Below are 16,873 nucleotides of genomic sequence, written 5' to 3'. Positions count from 1 at the left end.
ATATCCTTAGTTCCCGTTTATTTCTTTAGTCTTATGCTGCTCCTAGGGTCAGTGATCAGATTTCGGGAGCACGCCTGGTCCAGCGCCTTGATCTTCATGTGAGGAATGGTACAGAACCACAATCCCCCAAATTAACGCACTACTCATTTACCGCACTACTCATTTACCCTCATTACCGCACTACGCGGGTACACACTAGTGCGTACCCGCTCCACCTTAAAAGCAGCGAAGGCCTGCGACGTCTACAGCAACGTCGTTAAACTCTGAGGCGGAATTGGTAGCGTCATTTAGATCTTACGGAATTAAGTTGTGAACTCAATTTCACGCCTCAATTAACCACCAAAAAAGAAGGCTAAATAATTTCATTCTCTGTGTTAGATACAAGAAACCCTTTATCGGCATGAATCGTCCCTGTTCACAACGCGTGCACAAACCGCGCATTCGTTTCGTTAGCATTAACGGGCGCCTCTACACCCGCAGAACCAGGCCTTGTAGCGAGAAATTTCTGCTTGCCTCAGTACAGCCTAGTTCCTCTTTTGGACGTATTTCTTAATCAACAAATGGTGTTCAATAATGTACTTGATTGGGGCAACAAGACAACATTAAAATGAATGTGAAAGTTTTGTTGCGCCAGTTTGTTGGGACAATTTGGTGGTTTTTAGTAGCTTAAGTACCCGCTGCGGTGGCTGACTGGCTAAGGCGTTGCGCTGCTGGGAACGAGGTCGCGGGTTATATTCCCGGCCGCGGCGGCCGCTTTTCTGATGGAGGCGAAAAGCAAAAACGCCCGTGTGTGCGAGATTTCGGCGCACGTTAAAGATCCCCAGGTGGTCAAAATTAATCCGGAGCCCTCCACTACGGCGCGCCTCATCGCCTGCATTGCGTCGGCGCGTTAAACCCTACAAATCAATCAATATAGTAGCTTAAGAACTTGCCTCGTAGCAAAGAATACTTTATTCACAGCGAAATTCAGCAATTACTAGCCAAATGTTGGTGCCCTGCCGCGCAGTTTGTTTTGCAACATTAGCAAGGATGCACTTGTGGTAGGTTCCTAAAACAGGTAGGTATTATGTTGACTACCATCCGAACACCACCATCCAAAAGGAACCGGAACTGAGTCAGGCAGGAGGTAATGCCAAAATGTGGTTGGTCACCGTCGGATTTCCTCGATGGCGAAGCGATGTAGCTCGGTGACCGCTCCGCGTGAAGTTTGCATCTGAACGGACACGTACTTGGCGTATGCAGTTATTGTTCATAAAAGGCAGAGCACTTCCAACCCGGGAAGATGGAAGTAGAGCGAAGCTGGCGGTCTGGTTGCATTTGTTGTGCAGCGGCTTAGTTACATTGGAAATTTCCTATATTGAATTACAAGTACAGGCGTCCTATCTCAATGTTAGACTTATTACACACGATTGTTGCGTAGAAAAAAAAGACTTCGTATTATAGAGCGGCTACGCCAATCACAGCGCATAGTACGCTGCACAGGTGGCCGCCAAGAAGCGTGAGGATTTTGCAATGACAAAAGAGCGAGATGTCGCACGTGGCGCGCAGTATACGTGATTTGGGAAATAGACGGCGGAGGTGGAGAGGAAAATAAGAAAGGGTGTGGCAATGCCCCCGCCATAAATGGTCATGCTTCACTGTGCAACACACAGTGTGGGAAGCCCGACTACAAATACTGAGATCGAAATACTACTACAGATACGACTAGAGATACGACTACAAATACCAAGAGTGGGCATGGCACAGTGAGCAAAACAGCAATGCTGACCATGTCTGTACAGTCCTTTTGCTATCCAGTCAATCCTGCTTGCTAGCATTTTCTTGCTACCAAGCAGGATTGCACGTGCGGGTGACGAGTGCATTAGCATTGCATCGATATCTTCATCTTCTAAAGAAATCGCATTTCTGGATGACAATTGACCGGTCTGTGGCTGCTTGCGTGTAAAGTGAATAAGTGTTTTATCTGTTTGAGCTACTTTGTTGTTGTTTTTTTTGTTCCCACGTGCCGATTGATGGAGTATATAAGCGCGCGGAAACAAACCCATTTTGTTAGTTTGCGCTGTGTGTTGTCTTCCTTCGCTTGTCCCGTCCTTACTTGCGCATTTTTATTACATCATGTCAATACACCAATTAGCCCCTCGGATAGCTTTGATGATTTTTCACAACCTTCCGCCGAATCCATTTCCCGTTTCCTTGTAGTGATCTTTCGCTTATCGTCATCCTAAGGCGTTGTTCACTTTGACTGGAGCATTGCTCGAGTATTCCCGTGCTTAAAAAAGGAAATAACACTTTTTGGTCTAACTGCAGATCAATATCACTTACAAGCACTTGTTGTAAACTTCTAGAGAACATAATGTCTAACTATATGATTAATTTTCTAGACGACCGCAACCATTGAAGCACGGTTGTCGTAAAGGTCTATTCACTGCAACCCTATTAATTTCTTGTATACATTTTCTCTCCTCAGTCCTAGATAAATCCGGTCAAACTGACGTTATCTTCTTTGCTTTCAGCAAGGCATTTAATAAAATAACCCACCCCAAATTAATTCATAAACTTAACGTGCTTGCTTTTCCCTCGACCATTGTGAAATGGATAACATCGTATCTATCTTCTCGCACACAGTTTGTTGATATAAGCGGGACCTACTCCAATTCTCTTCCCGTCAACTCCGGTGTTCCCCAGGGTAGTGTCCTGGGACCACGAGCGTTCTTAATTTACGTAAATGATATTACCTCCTGTGCCAAACATGGTGTTGAACTGCGGCTGTTTTCCGAATATTCCCTTCTGACACATGAGTTGCTGGAGCTACGCGATAGGAGAATCCGCCCCACAGAATTCAGTTTGGAGACGCGAGATGCCCGAGCTTTTAAGTTTGTTCTCTAGTAAGCATATCGGTTTCATGGCCGCTGTGATAATCCTAAATATGTGATTGATAACGGCGCGGTGGTGTTTCGATGAATACAAGGCGGGGCAAAACTCTGATGATCATTGAATAATGTAGCTCTATGAGCCCAACACGCCTTAACAGTCCACGCCCATTCTTGTTCCAGTTATGTGACAACAACAATCGCTATAAGGACCTGGCTTTTGGAAGAGTTGGCTTCGTCGTAGACGGCGACAAGGAGCACGTCTATATTGGCGACATTAAGACAAGTGTGACCGACAAGGTTTGTTAACCTTTTATAGTAGTTGCCTTTTTCCTGGGAGTACCCGCCTTAGCTGAGTTTCACCAGCCACCGATGTATTTCTGAAAGGGGTTGGTTCTCGGTGGTGGACGTGGTTAAACGCAAAGTTAATGCCTTTAGGCGCACAAAATTAATTGCGCGAAGGGCGGGCAGGACAGGTTGAGGAACTAACTTTCAAATAGATTTTCTTTTCCGCGCGAAATTCAGAAATTGAGCAGGAGAGCAAACATTGCGTCAGCATCACCTATGAAATTTTCACTCCGAAACCGCTGGTTTCCTAGGGGCGTGCATGTATTAGGAGGATGAGGAACGAATGCGCGCCTGTACGCTGAGCAGCTAAATGGTTTCATCCTTGGTTAGGTGTGTCGCTTTAACCTAGGCGTTTAAGGCGTTTTTTTCTCGAAATGAGCCAAAACCACAAACCTAAACTAAGTCAGATAAAGCTGCAGTGACAAGAAAAACTCCGGCAACTTTCCCATAGAAAAGAGCTTGCAAGAAGATACACTCGGTGACAACTTAAGAACGGCACCAGATGTTGCCGCTGTGCCTTATCACCGTAGCCGGATGTTTCTCCGTGCGGCGCAAGTAGGGCGTTACTGGGAATATTTTGAACATGGCGTGAACCGTTTCCGTGATTTTAAATGCATAGCATTTTAGTAACTCACAATGTCACGCGGCGTTTTTTGGACTTAATATGCTTATAAACTACTCCAGTGATGACAAACAAACTGCGTGAGACATAGCAGACGATATCACGCATTCATAGCACACCCCTTTCAAAACGCGCGCGCACTGACGTCACGGGTCCGGCGCTTTGGCGGAGTGATGCACTACATGAAGTGGTGCCGTTCTTGAGTTGTAACCGAGTATAGGTGACCTAACGCCCTGCATACTTATATACATGCCGTATTTCGTATCGAAAATGAGCCAGGTCCTGCTGTGGCACGGATCAAAATTAACCAAATCCATTTGGCCAAAGGGAGTTTGCGTTTGGCGTGAATATTTACTCGGTTTGAAAGCAAAGCTTCCTAGCTCTACCAGCCAACGGTTCTTTCGTGGGGTGCGGGACAACAAACTCCCAACGCGGCGGATGCGGTGGCAGGGGAGGGCTGGGTGGTGTAGGCCCAAGCTAGCGTATCGGGACGGCTAGCTCCCGCTGTCTCATCCTTCAAAAGACGCTCCTCTTCGTTTTATTTCTCTCGACTCACGGCCGGGATACACCGGCGGCGGCCGCCGTTGTAGCCCGACCGTGGCCGACGCTGCTGCTGCGGTCGGGGCGCCGCCCCCACGAATTCAACGAAACGCCTAGCAGAATCTCTGGTTTCACTCTTTTTAGAGCCACGTGCGTGAATTCAAGTTACCTCACATAGGCATGCAGATGTTGTGGGTGTCGCTTAAAGCTTTGCTATCCAACCACCTTCACAGCGTAAATTGGAGCATTTTTTTTTTGGGGGGGGGGGGGTGGGGGGGGCGGGGGGGCTGGAGAGAGGCGTTCTCAGAATTTTTTTCTTTTTTTTTCTTTTCTGAGCCACCTTATTATGAATTCAGACCGAAATTAAGATATCGGCGAAATATCTGCTCCCAGTGGTCGAGCGCAAAGTGGACAGAAGTGAATGAAACAAAAGTGAGATGTGATTTCATCATTTAATGTCGCCTTCCCCTTCCCAACCGAACAAATTTGCTTGTTTTGTTTGTTTTACTCCAATATTTACTGTTTTAGTTCTTATATAGCCGCCTCTTACGAACCCTGGCAATCTCGTACCCTTCTGTAGGTACGAGCCACTTCCTTCAGGTTTAGCAGGTATGAGAAGCCTTCTGGTGAGGCGTTTTGGAAATTCATGGTAAGGCCACGAAGGCCTCGCTTACTCCGTGAGTGTCTTCAGGTGTGCCCACCAATTTTTCCTGCGGAGGAATTCGAAAAGAGCTGCTTGTGCTGCCTAAAGGATTCACCTACTCATCATGTATAGTGTGAGCACAGGCGTCATCGTTACGAAGGCGTGCTCCATGTTGGTGGCGTTCTTCGCGCTCGTCTCCAGGAACGGAATGCCCAGCTGGTCCGCAAACTCCTTTGCCGTTGTGTAGTCAACGACCTTCTTTGTCGTCAGGTCACTCTTGTTGGCCACCAAGAGCTTGTTGACGTTCTCGCAGGCGTAGCGGTCAATCTTCTGCAGTCACTGCTTCACGTTGTTGAAGGACTCCTGGTCTGTGACGTCGTAGGCTACGATGATGGAAAGCTCCTTCCACGTTTCATCGGTCCTTACAGCGTTCTGGCGCACACCTCTCCAGTGAACTATCTGGTGGCTCCTACTCGCCCCACGTCCGATCGTCGGCGCCGCGGAAGTGAAATTACCCATGTCTCGCGCCTAAAGCCATTTTATCGGCGCCCCTCGTCTCTTTACCGCTTCCGCCGGGGATTGGGGGGGGAATAGTGTGAGCACAGGCTTCATCGTTGCTATATAACTGTTACTGTAGTGGTCAATCGCACCTAGCAACTCATCATCAGTATGACACAGTCGAGCACTACACCGTCTTCATCTATCATCGTCGCACCTTCACCAGCTTCGCTTTTTGCAACGGCTTCCCGGCAAGGCTGCGTCGTTCATAAACGCGTCCTCCAAGCCCAGTGACCGAGTCTTGCAATAGTTCTACTGTTCTCGAACTGGTGTTGCATATATTTTTAATGCCTGCTCAGTCAAAACTACATAGTAACATTCTGAAAGTCAGCTTAAATAAAGTTCACTTAAGAATGGCGATTGAAATTTAATTTTCAATTCAATACAAACCAAATCCAAACATATCACTCCAGATTTGTCAAATTCAACGCACAATTTTTAATTACTTCTAGCCATCAATTTCCCCCACCTGTCCTGTAAAGCATAACCCATATAGCCTTGACAGCGTTGCCTTTAGGTCCGGAAACAAATGTTCGCTTTTTCTCAAATTACCTTTCGGTGAATTCGGATCATTCGGAAGAAACTCCAGATATGTCCCTTTGAAACCAAACTTCCGTTGGAAGTTAGCACTTGCTCCTGGCGTTCACGTACTTTGTAAAAATTTTGTTTGCGCCTAAAGGTGTTGAGGATGTAGAGGTACAACTAGCTCGAACATACATGTTGTTATTAAACCAAAGGCCCTTCTTAGCCAGGTTGAAAATCGTATAGCCTTATACACCTATCGCTAATGGCGCCCCGATAATGCGAGATTTCATAGCTTCGTTATCTCCCAAAACATCACCAAAGTAATGGAACTTCGGAAAGTGTAGCATAGTTCTCCCTGTACGCCATATCCAGAATCGGTCATATGGATGCCGCAACGTAACAAATAATAATAAAACCTGCAGCTTCTCGGCGTGTTGGCTCAGAGTATTCGCATAAAGATTGAGCAGATTTACAAAGTAAACACCAGAGGAACGCCGCGACTGGCACTGCTGCACTGTTGCACTGATGCAATGTTGCTGCGTAGTTCGGGAGACACCCGCGGTACGGAGCCACCGTCCTGATGCGCGCTGGGTATATGGCTCTTGCTTTTTACGATTCCATAGCTGTTGCATATTTACAGAGAATACACAATAAAGACGGGCAGGACAGACGGAAGGGACCCGTCTTCATTGTGTATTCTCTGTAAATATGCCTCACCTCTGAAATCGTAAAAAGCAAGAGTCATATACCCAGCGCGCCTCAGGATGGTGGCTCCGTACCGCGGGTGTCTCCCGAACTACGCAGCAACAAATCGTACATAGTACGATCCGATGTTGCTTTAGGACTACCCCGTAAAAAAATACTACGACACTGGTGTGCTGCAACGACTAAAAACCCATGGGAAATTACGTTTTATGGACACCTATCCCTCGCAGTTTCACAGCAAATAACATTGGTTCCTGTAGAGGCTTGCGGTTACAAACAACGCCGGACGCTGTCGCAAAAGATGGCGTTCGAGCTCAGCGAACGCGGGAAAATGTAACTCTTTATGTGAGTTCCCAATTTTCAGGGGTTGAGCGTGAAGGGTAGGCGAGTTAATAAAAAGAGGTAGTTATTTGTAAGAAATAATCACACGCGTGTGGTTACAGAACCACCACGAGGTCCCCCCCCCCCCTGATATTGATGTGAAGAAACTGAATATCAAGTTACAAACTCGTTTTTTCTTTCATAAAAGATGGGAGAGCGAGAACATACGTGCAGAAGAACATGAGAGGTGGGAGAGTGATAGAGGAGCTGTATATAGTCGCGTTGCAGGCACGGATGAAAGCCTCATCTTTTCTACGATATTTTAGACGATGCAAATGGATACGCGGCAATTGTGTTCGTCTTTTCTGCCATATTTTAGACGAAGCAATTGGATACCCGGCAATTGTGTTCGTCTTTTCTACGATATTTTAGACGAAGCAACTGGATACACGGCAACTGTGTTCGTTACCTTAGGGCTGTTGTAAAAAAATAGGCTTAATTCAGCCCTTCAGTCCCAGCATTTCGTGTAAGATTGATATCAAAACTCAGTCATGTTTTACTTCGTTAGAGCTATAATTTGAGAAATCTCACTCAGACTTCCACAACTTTGTTGGGACAAAATTCTCGAGTTGTTCTTCCTGGGCATTTGTGTGGGCATAATTTGCGGCAGAAAAAGGGGGTAAGGCGTTGCGCTGCTGTGCCCGAGGACGCGGGTTCGATTCCCGTTGGCGGTAGCCGTTTTCCTGATGGAAGAAAGATCCCCCTCGCGAGGGGCACGATCAAATGCAGAGCATTTCCGGGGGCGCACGACTAAGTAGTTTGCGTTACGTTAATGTTGTTGCATATGTTGTCGTGTGTATATATATATATATATATATATATATATATATATATATATAAATGTGTATATATATATATATATATATATATATATATATATATATATATATGTATATATATATATATATATATATATATATATATATATATATATATATATTTATATATATATATATATATATATATATATATATATATATAAACGAGGTTTTTTTATGGGCGGGCATGATTGCAAGAACTTTGGGAGTATGCGCCATTCGCCTAATCGTGTTGATGGGAGCCAGTTTATCATAGCGCAGTGCACCACCGAGGACTTGTTCCTTATCGTTGCATACAACCTCGCTTGAAGGTGACCGTCCCTGTAGAAGCCCAGTCCGCGGACGGGCACAGTAACGTTGAAGGGCAATATAAAAGCGATGAGGTCCTTGCCGCCATGGTTTGAAGATGATTTGCGTGAACCCTGGCCGCAGAATAGCGATTCGTGCAATAGCCGAGAAAACTTGTTGAAGCCCTTGAAGCAACGCCGTAAGAAAAGCCGGGAGGTCACGGCTACGTGTTTATGGTCTGGGCTGCTCTCGTCTCGTCTTGATCGTCCTGTCCCAAGCGGGGGAGTACCGGCAGGTGACATTGATGGGCTTTTTCGGCGCGCCGTGGAGATGGGGCAGCCCGATACGACCAACGTAGCCTCCACAGCAGCTTCAAGGCAGATAAGGTGTGGAGCTGGAGACACACGATGGAGATTAACAAGGCCAACTTGACCAGGCATATACCTCACATGGCTGCTGGAATAAACGTCAGGAACTATGGCTCAATTGCAGGCAATATATTTACATGATGCCGCTCACTCCAGCACTACGAAGATACCTTTGTCGTCTTCATATTCTCCTTTTGCGATAAAATTGCCTTTTACGCCTTTTGATTTCTCTGCACGTTTTATTCCAAGAATCGTGCTCGCCCTCTCAGCGGCGTCTTTAGGCGAAATTTTTTTTCAAAGATTTGTGTATTTGTTTGAGTAATATTTATCAGTTAAAATCAATTCAATATATTAATTATTTAAACATACATGGTATAATCTGCAAAACGACACAATATTCTACGAAATCCAAATTCGCACCCTATGGGTTCGTTAGGCTGAATCCTCGAAGGTACTTTCTGGAAATGTTTTACTCGCCACGAATATCAGCAAAAAAAATTAAAGCAGCTCACAAGATGACAGCGAAGCTTTACGCAACCTTCACTGCCATAACGAAGGTTTAAGTCCACGATTGCAGCCGATTTGCTTCTTCTTCGCTGCCGCAGCACGCCTTTACTCCATCGTTGCCACTATAAGTGTGAGCGTCATTCATTTTTTGGAAGTGATAATCATTGGGCATCACCCAGTAACGTGTCTTTCTGGTTCCGACCAAGGGTTGCCACTATTACGGCGAACGCTGGAGTTCTTTTTTTTTCGAATCTCGGCCAACTCCTGAGTAGGTATGCTGGCTTGACAAACATGCGCCGGGACGCTGGGCGTTCGACGAGAGGCACACACACAAAATTAGGTCTATTTCTCAAATTTGAAAAAAAAAAGAAAATCAAAGCCAAGACTGACTGACTGCAACGGCTTACTTGCACGAATGCTTTGCTCTGTGGACAGCCAATGCACTCGCCATTTCTAAAAGTGCGGCACGCCCACACACAGCTGGCTGGCGCCACATCTTTTCAAAGTGCTACGAGTTGTGCCCCGCCTCCACCAGATGGCGCCACGGGTCCCGCGACCGAGAGAAGACGCAGTGAAACATCCCCCTCGCGAGGGGCACGATCAAATGCAGAGCATTTCCGGCGGCGCACGACGTTAAGTAGTTTGCGTTACGTTAATGTTGTTGCACATGTGGCAACTGCTGACGAGAGAGCGCCCGTCAGCAGTAATTTGAATGAGTCAACGATATAAGGCGCGTTCGTAGCGTCCCATTCTGTGTCGGCTTTGTGGCGCAGTGGGTAGAGCACCATGTACATGTACCAAGCACCAAGCACCATGTACGTTCCGCCCGCAGGGTCGAGGGATCGAAACCGGGCGCCGGATAGTATTTTTTTTTATATAGTAGGGACAACGATGGTTCGGACTACGGACGTCAACATTGTGCGGGTGACATTGTGAGTTACTGAAATGCTCTGCATTTAAAAGAGCTGGGCATTTTCTTGGCTTTTAAACTGCCCGGCGGTATCCGCAATCTTGGCCCATCTCCCTAAGTGGGTATGCTTGGTCGACAAACGTGCGCAGAGGACTCTGAGGGGTCGTTGCGAGACGCGCACACACGAGCGCTAGGCATTTTTTCGGTTTTGTTAACTGCAGGGCGGTCGCGGAGAGGCCGCGCTCACGTGTGTGCGCTCAGCGATTTCCTAGTATTTTTAACTGCGGACACAAAAAATCACGATTTCCTAAACAGCTTCGCTCTTAAAACAACTCCGATATCTCAATGTGCGAACCAGATAGTCACCAATGTGCGATTACTATTTAATGTACGCATTTTCCTCCAATCAGGGCGGAATTTTAGATAATTACCCCTCATTATGCACTAACGTCGTGATGCAAATGTGTTCTCGAAATTTGGAGTCTCTAGGCCCAGCAAGTTTGAATGAGCTACGAGGCATCAGGCAGTCAGTCAGCCAACCAGTCCAGTGAGTTGAATTCAAGCCAAACCAGTCAGGTGAAGTCAGTAAGGTCAAGTCAGGTCAGTGAGGTCCAGTCAGTCAGGCCAGGGCAGGTTACGTCAGGCAAGGTCAGGTAAGTCAGCTCGGAAAGGTCAGGTTCTGTCAGGTTAAGCCAACTCCGGTATAGTCAAGTCAAGTCAGTTCAGCCAAATCGGTCAGTAGGTCAGGTCACTCAGTGAGTCCAGATCTATTACTCGGTATAGATTATAAGGTCCATCTCGAATGACCTCGCCGTCAGCACGAATGATGCCCAAATAGAAGTCAACCAAGAAATGTCAAAAGTACGGCTGCTTTGTATAAGTGATGAATGGGTATTGCATGTTAATGATTGATTACTGATTGGTAGTAATGAGTAAGGTGGAAATGAGGGTTTCAAGCCAAGTCAGGTCAAGTCAGTGAGGTAAATTCTGGTCAGGTCATGCCATCTCAAGTCAAGATACGTCAGGCGAGGTCAAGTCAAAACAGCCAGTTCAGCAAGTCAGGTCAAGTAAGCTGAGTCGGATCACACGCCAGGTCAGGTAAAGTCAGGTCAGTCAGTCAGTCAGCCTCGATATATTCATGCATAAAGATTAAAGGTTTTCATCAATGGCTAAGCTGTCAACAGGAATCATGCCAGAACTTAAGTAAAGCAATGAATGTCAAAAGCATGGCAGCAATGTATAAAATGTGAATAACGATTACATGTCAATTACACCTTACGCTTTACTAATGGCAGCCTGTCAAAAGACTAATGCCTTCCCTTATAGACCACTAGGTCGTCCCAAAAGCCCTGATAAGATCTCTGGACATACAGCACCTGCGCAAAAACGGGCCTTTAGTGCCTCATAACGGTTACTTGAAAACTGAAAAAAAGGAACGGTTCTAGTTAAGGCAGCATATGCATAAATCATGAAGGAGTACAATAGTATACCTTAACTCATAAACGATGCACCGCCTACATCTGATCGTTCGTAGATGTGCTTACTTAGTGCGAGAAAAATCGTCGCATGCGTTCATTCTTCGTTTGCGATTTGTTATTTGAATGTTTGAAGATTGGACTCACTTTCAGAGAAGGTTGCGTGCACGTTTAGTGTAGGCTTTGGGGCACATTTCCCGCAGTTCTGAATTCAAAAAAATTTTGATGTTTTTATTTATTTATTTATTTATTTATTTATTTATTTATTTATTTATTTAGTTAGTTAGTTAGTTAGTTAGTTGTTTTTCCTCAAATAGCCCAGTACGGGGTGTTACATGAGGGCTGGGCTGTAGTAGAGATTTCTTTCGATGTGGGAACTTTTGAACAGAATGGGGCTTGAGTGGTGCACGACGTCGGGTGGAAGATCATTCCAATTATTTGCTGTTTGAACAAAAACGAGCGAAGGTGGGCAGTTATGCGGGCATGCGCAGGATAAACGGTGTTGTGGTGGCTAGTTCGAGAAGAGACTCGATGTGCGGGCATGATACTGGATGCGTCAGACAGTGAGGGAAAGAACTCGTGAAAAAGGGTTAGTCTAGCGGCCTTGCGTCGCAATTCCAGGTTCTGAAGTTGGGCTTGGTTTTTCAGAATAGTGACACTTGAGTGATGTGAATATTCAGAGTGAATAAACTTTGCTGCCCTATTCTGAATAGATTCCAATATTTTAGATAAAATTATTAGATTGGTGCGGGTCCCGGACGGCGCAAGCGTATTCGAGTTTCGGGCGTACTAACGTTAGGTAAGCTAACCGTTTTACAGGAGGAGGGGCAAGGCGTAAAGCGCTAACCACAGGCACGCGCCCGCGCGCAGGATTCCACACGCGTTCTTGTGTCTACGCGCCCAAGCGCTTGACGAGGACGAGGGCACGCACCCACACGGAGGCGACGGAGGCGCGCGAGCCTGCCCCGCGCTTCACGGGACCGCCTTGTCGATATGGCCCAACCGTACAGCGCCCAACACTGCTACCCTGTCATCGTAACACACACAAACGTCGGCTTTTCGTCTTACAGCAGAGCAACATTACCTTTAAAGCCAGCTTCGGACTAAAACACAACAGCATCGCCGCGTCGCTAGGCACACACGACGGCGGAAAGCCATGTTTGCCTCCGGCTGATGGGCGACGAAGTTTGTTCGCGTCCGTTGTTATTCGCCAATGGCGTATTTTGCTGGTGCGACACGAAGGAAGCGCATGCACCCAATAAATCTTTGCGGCCAACGAACCAACTACGCCGACTTATCACAACGAGGAGACGGGAACTTTGCGGCAGCGACGTTGCCGGCTGCGGCCACCGGCGGATTCACCCGCGGGCTCCGCAGCCCGCCCGGCCAGGGAAACGCAAGCGCGTCGAGTGGCGGCTGTGATTGGTGCCGGCCGGTAGGCGCGCAGAAGAGCGCGCGAAATATCTGGCCATGACATCTTCGAGAACGCGAGCGACGCGCTTAGCCTCGCGCCCAGTCTCCGGCCGTCGCGATGTAGCGCACGGGCGCGGGAGCACGTGGAATCGAGCGCGCAAACGCGTGCGTGTGGTTACCGCTTAAGTTTTGTCTGAGGTAGCCAAGAACGTTATTTGCTTCGTTGCAGATATTTATTATGTGGGGTGTCCAATTAAGGTCGGGTGTTATGTTTATCCTATTTACCTATAGGAATCCACGGGGGATAGCGTAGAGCCGAAACTAAAGTATGTTAGAACCGGGTAATTGTTTGGATTGTTAATGGGTCTTTAATATATTGTGTGGGAAGGTATAGTGAAGTTTTTTTTTTCCGCCATGCGTAGTTATGTAGGGAGGCGTTACCGTGACGTTTCCCGCCTTTATGAGCTGAGACGTGGAATCGTAAGGAGACAACCTACGGGTCGTGGGATCACACTCGTTACTCGTGACAGAAAATGAGTACCTGGCATTTGAACAACGGCTGCTTCTGGCACTATTCAAAATGGGGGAGGAGCACCCAGTTTACATCGACGTGCCACCCTCTGCCTCCTTAAGTATCGAACCACCAGCTTCTTCCTCAACCCACCCGACCACTACTATTCTTGAGGAACGTGATTGTGTTTCTCTCCCTCCATATGTCCAACATAAACACTGATAAGTCATCAGCACTTCCCTATTTAGAGGATAGGTTTATGTCTGGTATTGCACTTGTTTGAGTGAACCCATCCCCTCTGTGTTTATCGCCCACTTTCTTAACGTGTATTTGTGCCAAAGTGGAACAAAGGCCTTTCTTCGTGCATGCAGGCCAACTACATCAAGAACATCGGCGTCCGGAACAGATTCTCCTGGCTGGTCTTCAATGTGCACCTCACAATCCTGAGAGAGAACATGTGCCTGAAGCCCTTCGAGGTACTCCAAGCCATCAGAGACGGCCTGAACGCATACTGAATTACACGGCTGTGATTGACCATGCCGTCACGACTTTTTTTCGATTCTTGAAAAATTTGAGTTCCACACTTAAGCCTAAAGCTTCTGGTTGCGCTCTCGCTTAGTGGCAAAATTTTTAATCGGCGTCGCTGAAACCTAGAACATGAAGGTAGAATGAAATAGTCGTCACTCTTTCAAGAAGTTTGAAAGAAAATGTGATTGTGTTCGTATGATTGCTTGCAGATGAAACCATTTGCGCGTGTAAAACAATAAAATAACTTATTCACTTACTCAGCGGGCAATGGAGCGGAAGATGATAGGTGTAACATTAACGGACAAGAAGACAGCGGAGTGGGTCAGGGAACAAACCCGTGTTAAGGACATATTAGAAGAAATTAAGAAGAAGGAATGGACGTGGGCAGGGCATGTAATGCGAAGGCAAGATAACCGTTCGTCCTTAAGGGTAACAGAGTGGATCCCTAGAGAAGGCAAGCATGGCCGAAGGCGACAGAACGTTAGATGGGCCGATGAGATCAAGAAGTTTGCGGGGATAAATTTGTCGCAGTCAGCACAGGACCTGGGTAATTGGAGATTAAAGGGAGAGGCCTTTGCCCTACAGTCTTCATATTTATTGTCACGTGGATATTTATCAAGCAGGGGATCGCTGCTTGATAAATATCCACGTGACAATACGATGATGATGATGATGACAAAGTATCCGCTGAATAGCGAAGAGGGTGGTTCCATCCAACAGCTATAGCTTTCGCTGCCTGCCCTGCCCTCAACCTTCATTTCTATCTGTTGCCGCCAAGATGGCATTTGTCCTCTGTGTGCATTGGCCTATACATGGCAACTTTATTTCTATGTATACCTTGCAGGCATCAATAAATGTAACTGTTTTTTATACAGTGCGTCCAGGCTACCTGATTTCAGCTGAGGGTGCACTGCCTTTGTTTGCTGTCAGGTGTGCAAACATTTCCTGAAACTGCCATACTCGTTTGATGTTTGAACGACCCTTTCTCAATTCCTGTTTGATGTGCAATTGGTTTTCTACTTGTGAGAGTGCAATTGTTTTGTTGTCTACTACACGTGAATGCCGATTATCCAAGGACACTGAGCTGCTTCTTTTGTTAGCCCATGAGTTGAGTACTTGCTTTTCGTCAGCCCCGACCTTTTGCAAGTCAATAATATGCCTTAGTTAAAAAGAGGCTGAACATTGCTTACAATAAAATAAAACGTTTGACGTACTGCTGCTTCGCTTTTCAATAAATGTAGCTCTGAAAAAACGTTTTACGTTTTTTTATCCGAATCAAGGGAAATAGTAGCAGTGTCGTGCCACGGCTTCTCCTTTTTTCCCATTATTAGAAGCACGGTGCAAGAAAACCTGCTGTGGCCAGTAAATATTGGCTCAATTCAAGAAGCCTTTATCCGAGCATTTCTACAGGTACTAAGCTGTGGTGTTCAGTGGCTCAGATTTGCACAGGCTTTCGTCCCAGTTTTGGTGGCACAAGCCTATTGTGCCTTGTGAGGCGATAAATATTCCAGGCGTTGCGAGAAAGCCTTAGAACTCCGTGGGATCGCGTGAAACACCTTCCGAATGACAGCATGCCCAGAAGCGATGCCCAAACGAGCATGCACGAACCGTGGCGCGGTGCTGGCGAGAGGAGAAACAAAATGCGTCCATGCACACCTTGCCGAACCAGGGTTACGGCTAGGTGCATCGCTACTCTGTGCGCGCGTAATCAACATTTAGGGCATTATGGTGACGTTCTTGTGTGTGGCAGTAAAGGCCGCCATCCTCGATACGGTTCTAGAAGCCGGAGCGTGTTTGTAGCCCGGACCCTCTGCGAAGACTCGCGCCCGGCGAGGTTGCAAAATCAAAAACAAGCTGGTTGTAGCAGAGGCGTGTTCCAACCCGCCTTTGCGAGTGGACGCCGCCGTTGAGAATCCTTCTAGCACCCCTCTCTGATACAACGTGCGCCGGCTTTCGGGATACCGGAGGGGGGCGTTCTAGCTTGTACTTCATTCGGGACGTCCGTAACACGCTGGAAGGCTGTGAAACGCTGGGGCACTTGGTGCATAAAGTCCCCCCGCAAAAGGCTTGCTCTGCCTGAGCACACCAGCGCGCTGCTGTTTCTGCATCAATGCTACTCTCGTATCGCCATGCATTAAACAGTGAAATTTGGCTCTCGGCTCTTTGACGTCGACACTGAGGCAATACTCGTGCTCGCCGCTCGTCTACCACGCTACAACTACATGACGGAGGCTACGGAGCTTTGTACGGGTACGCCTTCGCCAATGTAACACCAGCGAAGCAGTAATACGTAGCTGGTGTTTACACGTCTGTTGTGTTCCCTCCTACGTACCGTTCCTACATACTAGTGTCGGAATACCCGACAGTGCAGCTACGTCAGTAATACACCCAGCCAATCTCTCCCTCATAACTCCTCTCCAACCTGCTTTTTAGCGCTTGAGCAGTCCGTTGCGTAGAGAGAGTATTCTGCGCGCACTGAAATCCCGCATTATCCTTTCGCGTAGCCATAAAGAGCTTCGAGTTACCAATAGCGAGAGCCCTTCTCGGTTTCAACGAGAGAGCGCGACTCGCGGAATCCTAGCGAACCAAGGTACGTAATTCTCAAGGGACGTAATTCTCAATGACACTCAAAGGATGCGTTCCATGGCCCATGAGATCTTCATGTTTTGGTACTATAGGAGGGCACCAGGTGTTGAGCGTATAAAATATTTTCCGAGTACTTTCTTGTGGAGCGTTGTTTTGAGGCTTTACGGAGTTTCAGCATTTCTCGCCATCGTTCGGCGGTAATTTCATCGCCTCTACGTTACAAGGTAAGCATCGGTGATAACCCCTAATAGGGCACTCTGATGAATACTACGGACTA

General features: G+C 47.0%; 1 protein-coding gene and 1 pseudogene across 1 annotated transcript in view; one reads left to right on the top strand and one right to left on the bottom strand.

Moving 5' to 3' along the window:
* Window positions 1-15,141, top strand: part of LOC144177860 (uncharacterized) — a 55,176-nt gene extending 40,035 nt beyond the window's left edge. Inside the window, exons 8-9 of the mRNA XM_077705440.1 lie at window positions 3,054-3,170; window positions 13,854-15,141. Of these exons, the coding sequence (XP_077561566.1) occupies window positions 3,054-3,170; window positions 13,854-13,997 (261 nt within the window). The 3' untranslated portion in view covers window positions 13,998-15,141. The remainder of the gene's footprint in view (window positions 1-3,053; window positions 3,171-13,853) is intronic.
* Window positions 5,135-5,542, bottom strand: LOC144177891 (ras-related protein Rab-1A pseudogene; annotated as a pseudogene).
* Window positions 15,142-16,873: the final 1,732 nt, after the last annotated feature.

This window comes from Haemaphysalis longicornis, unplaced genomic scaffold (genome assembly GCF_048455015.1).
Source record: "Haemaphysalis longicornis isolate Haplotype H1 unplaced genomic scaffold, Haemaphysalis longicornis Haplotype H1 scaffold_33, whole genome shotgun sequence".
NCBI classification, from domain to species: Eukaryota; Metazoa; Arthropoda; class Arachnida; order Ixodida; family Ixodidae; genus Haemaphysalis; species Haemaphysalis longicornis.
Note: the sequence above shows the minus strand (reverse complement) of the source record. Positions and strands in the feature narration are given on the sequence as shown.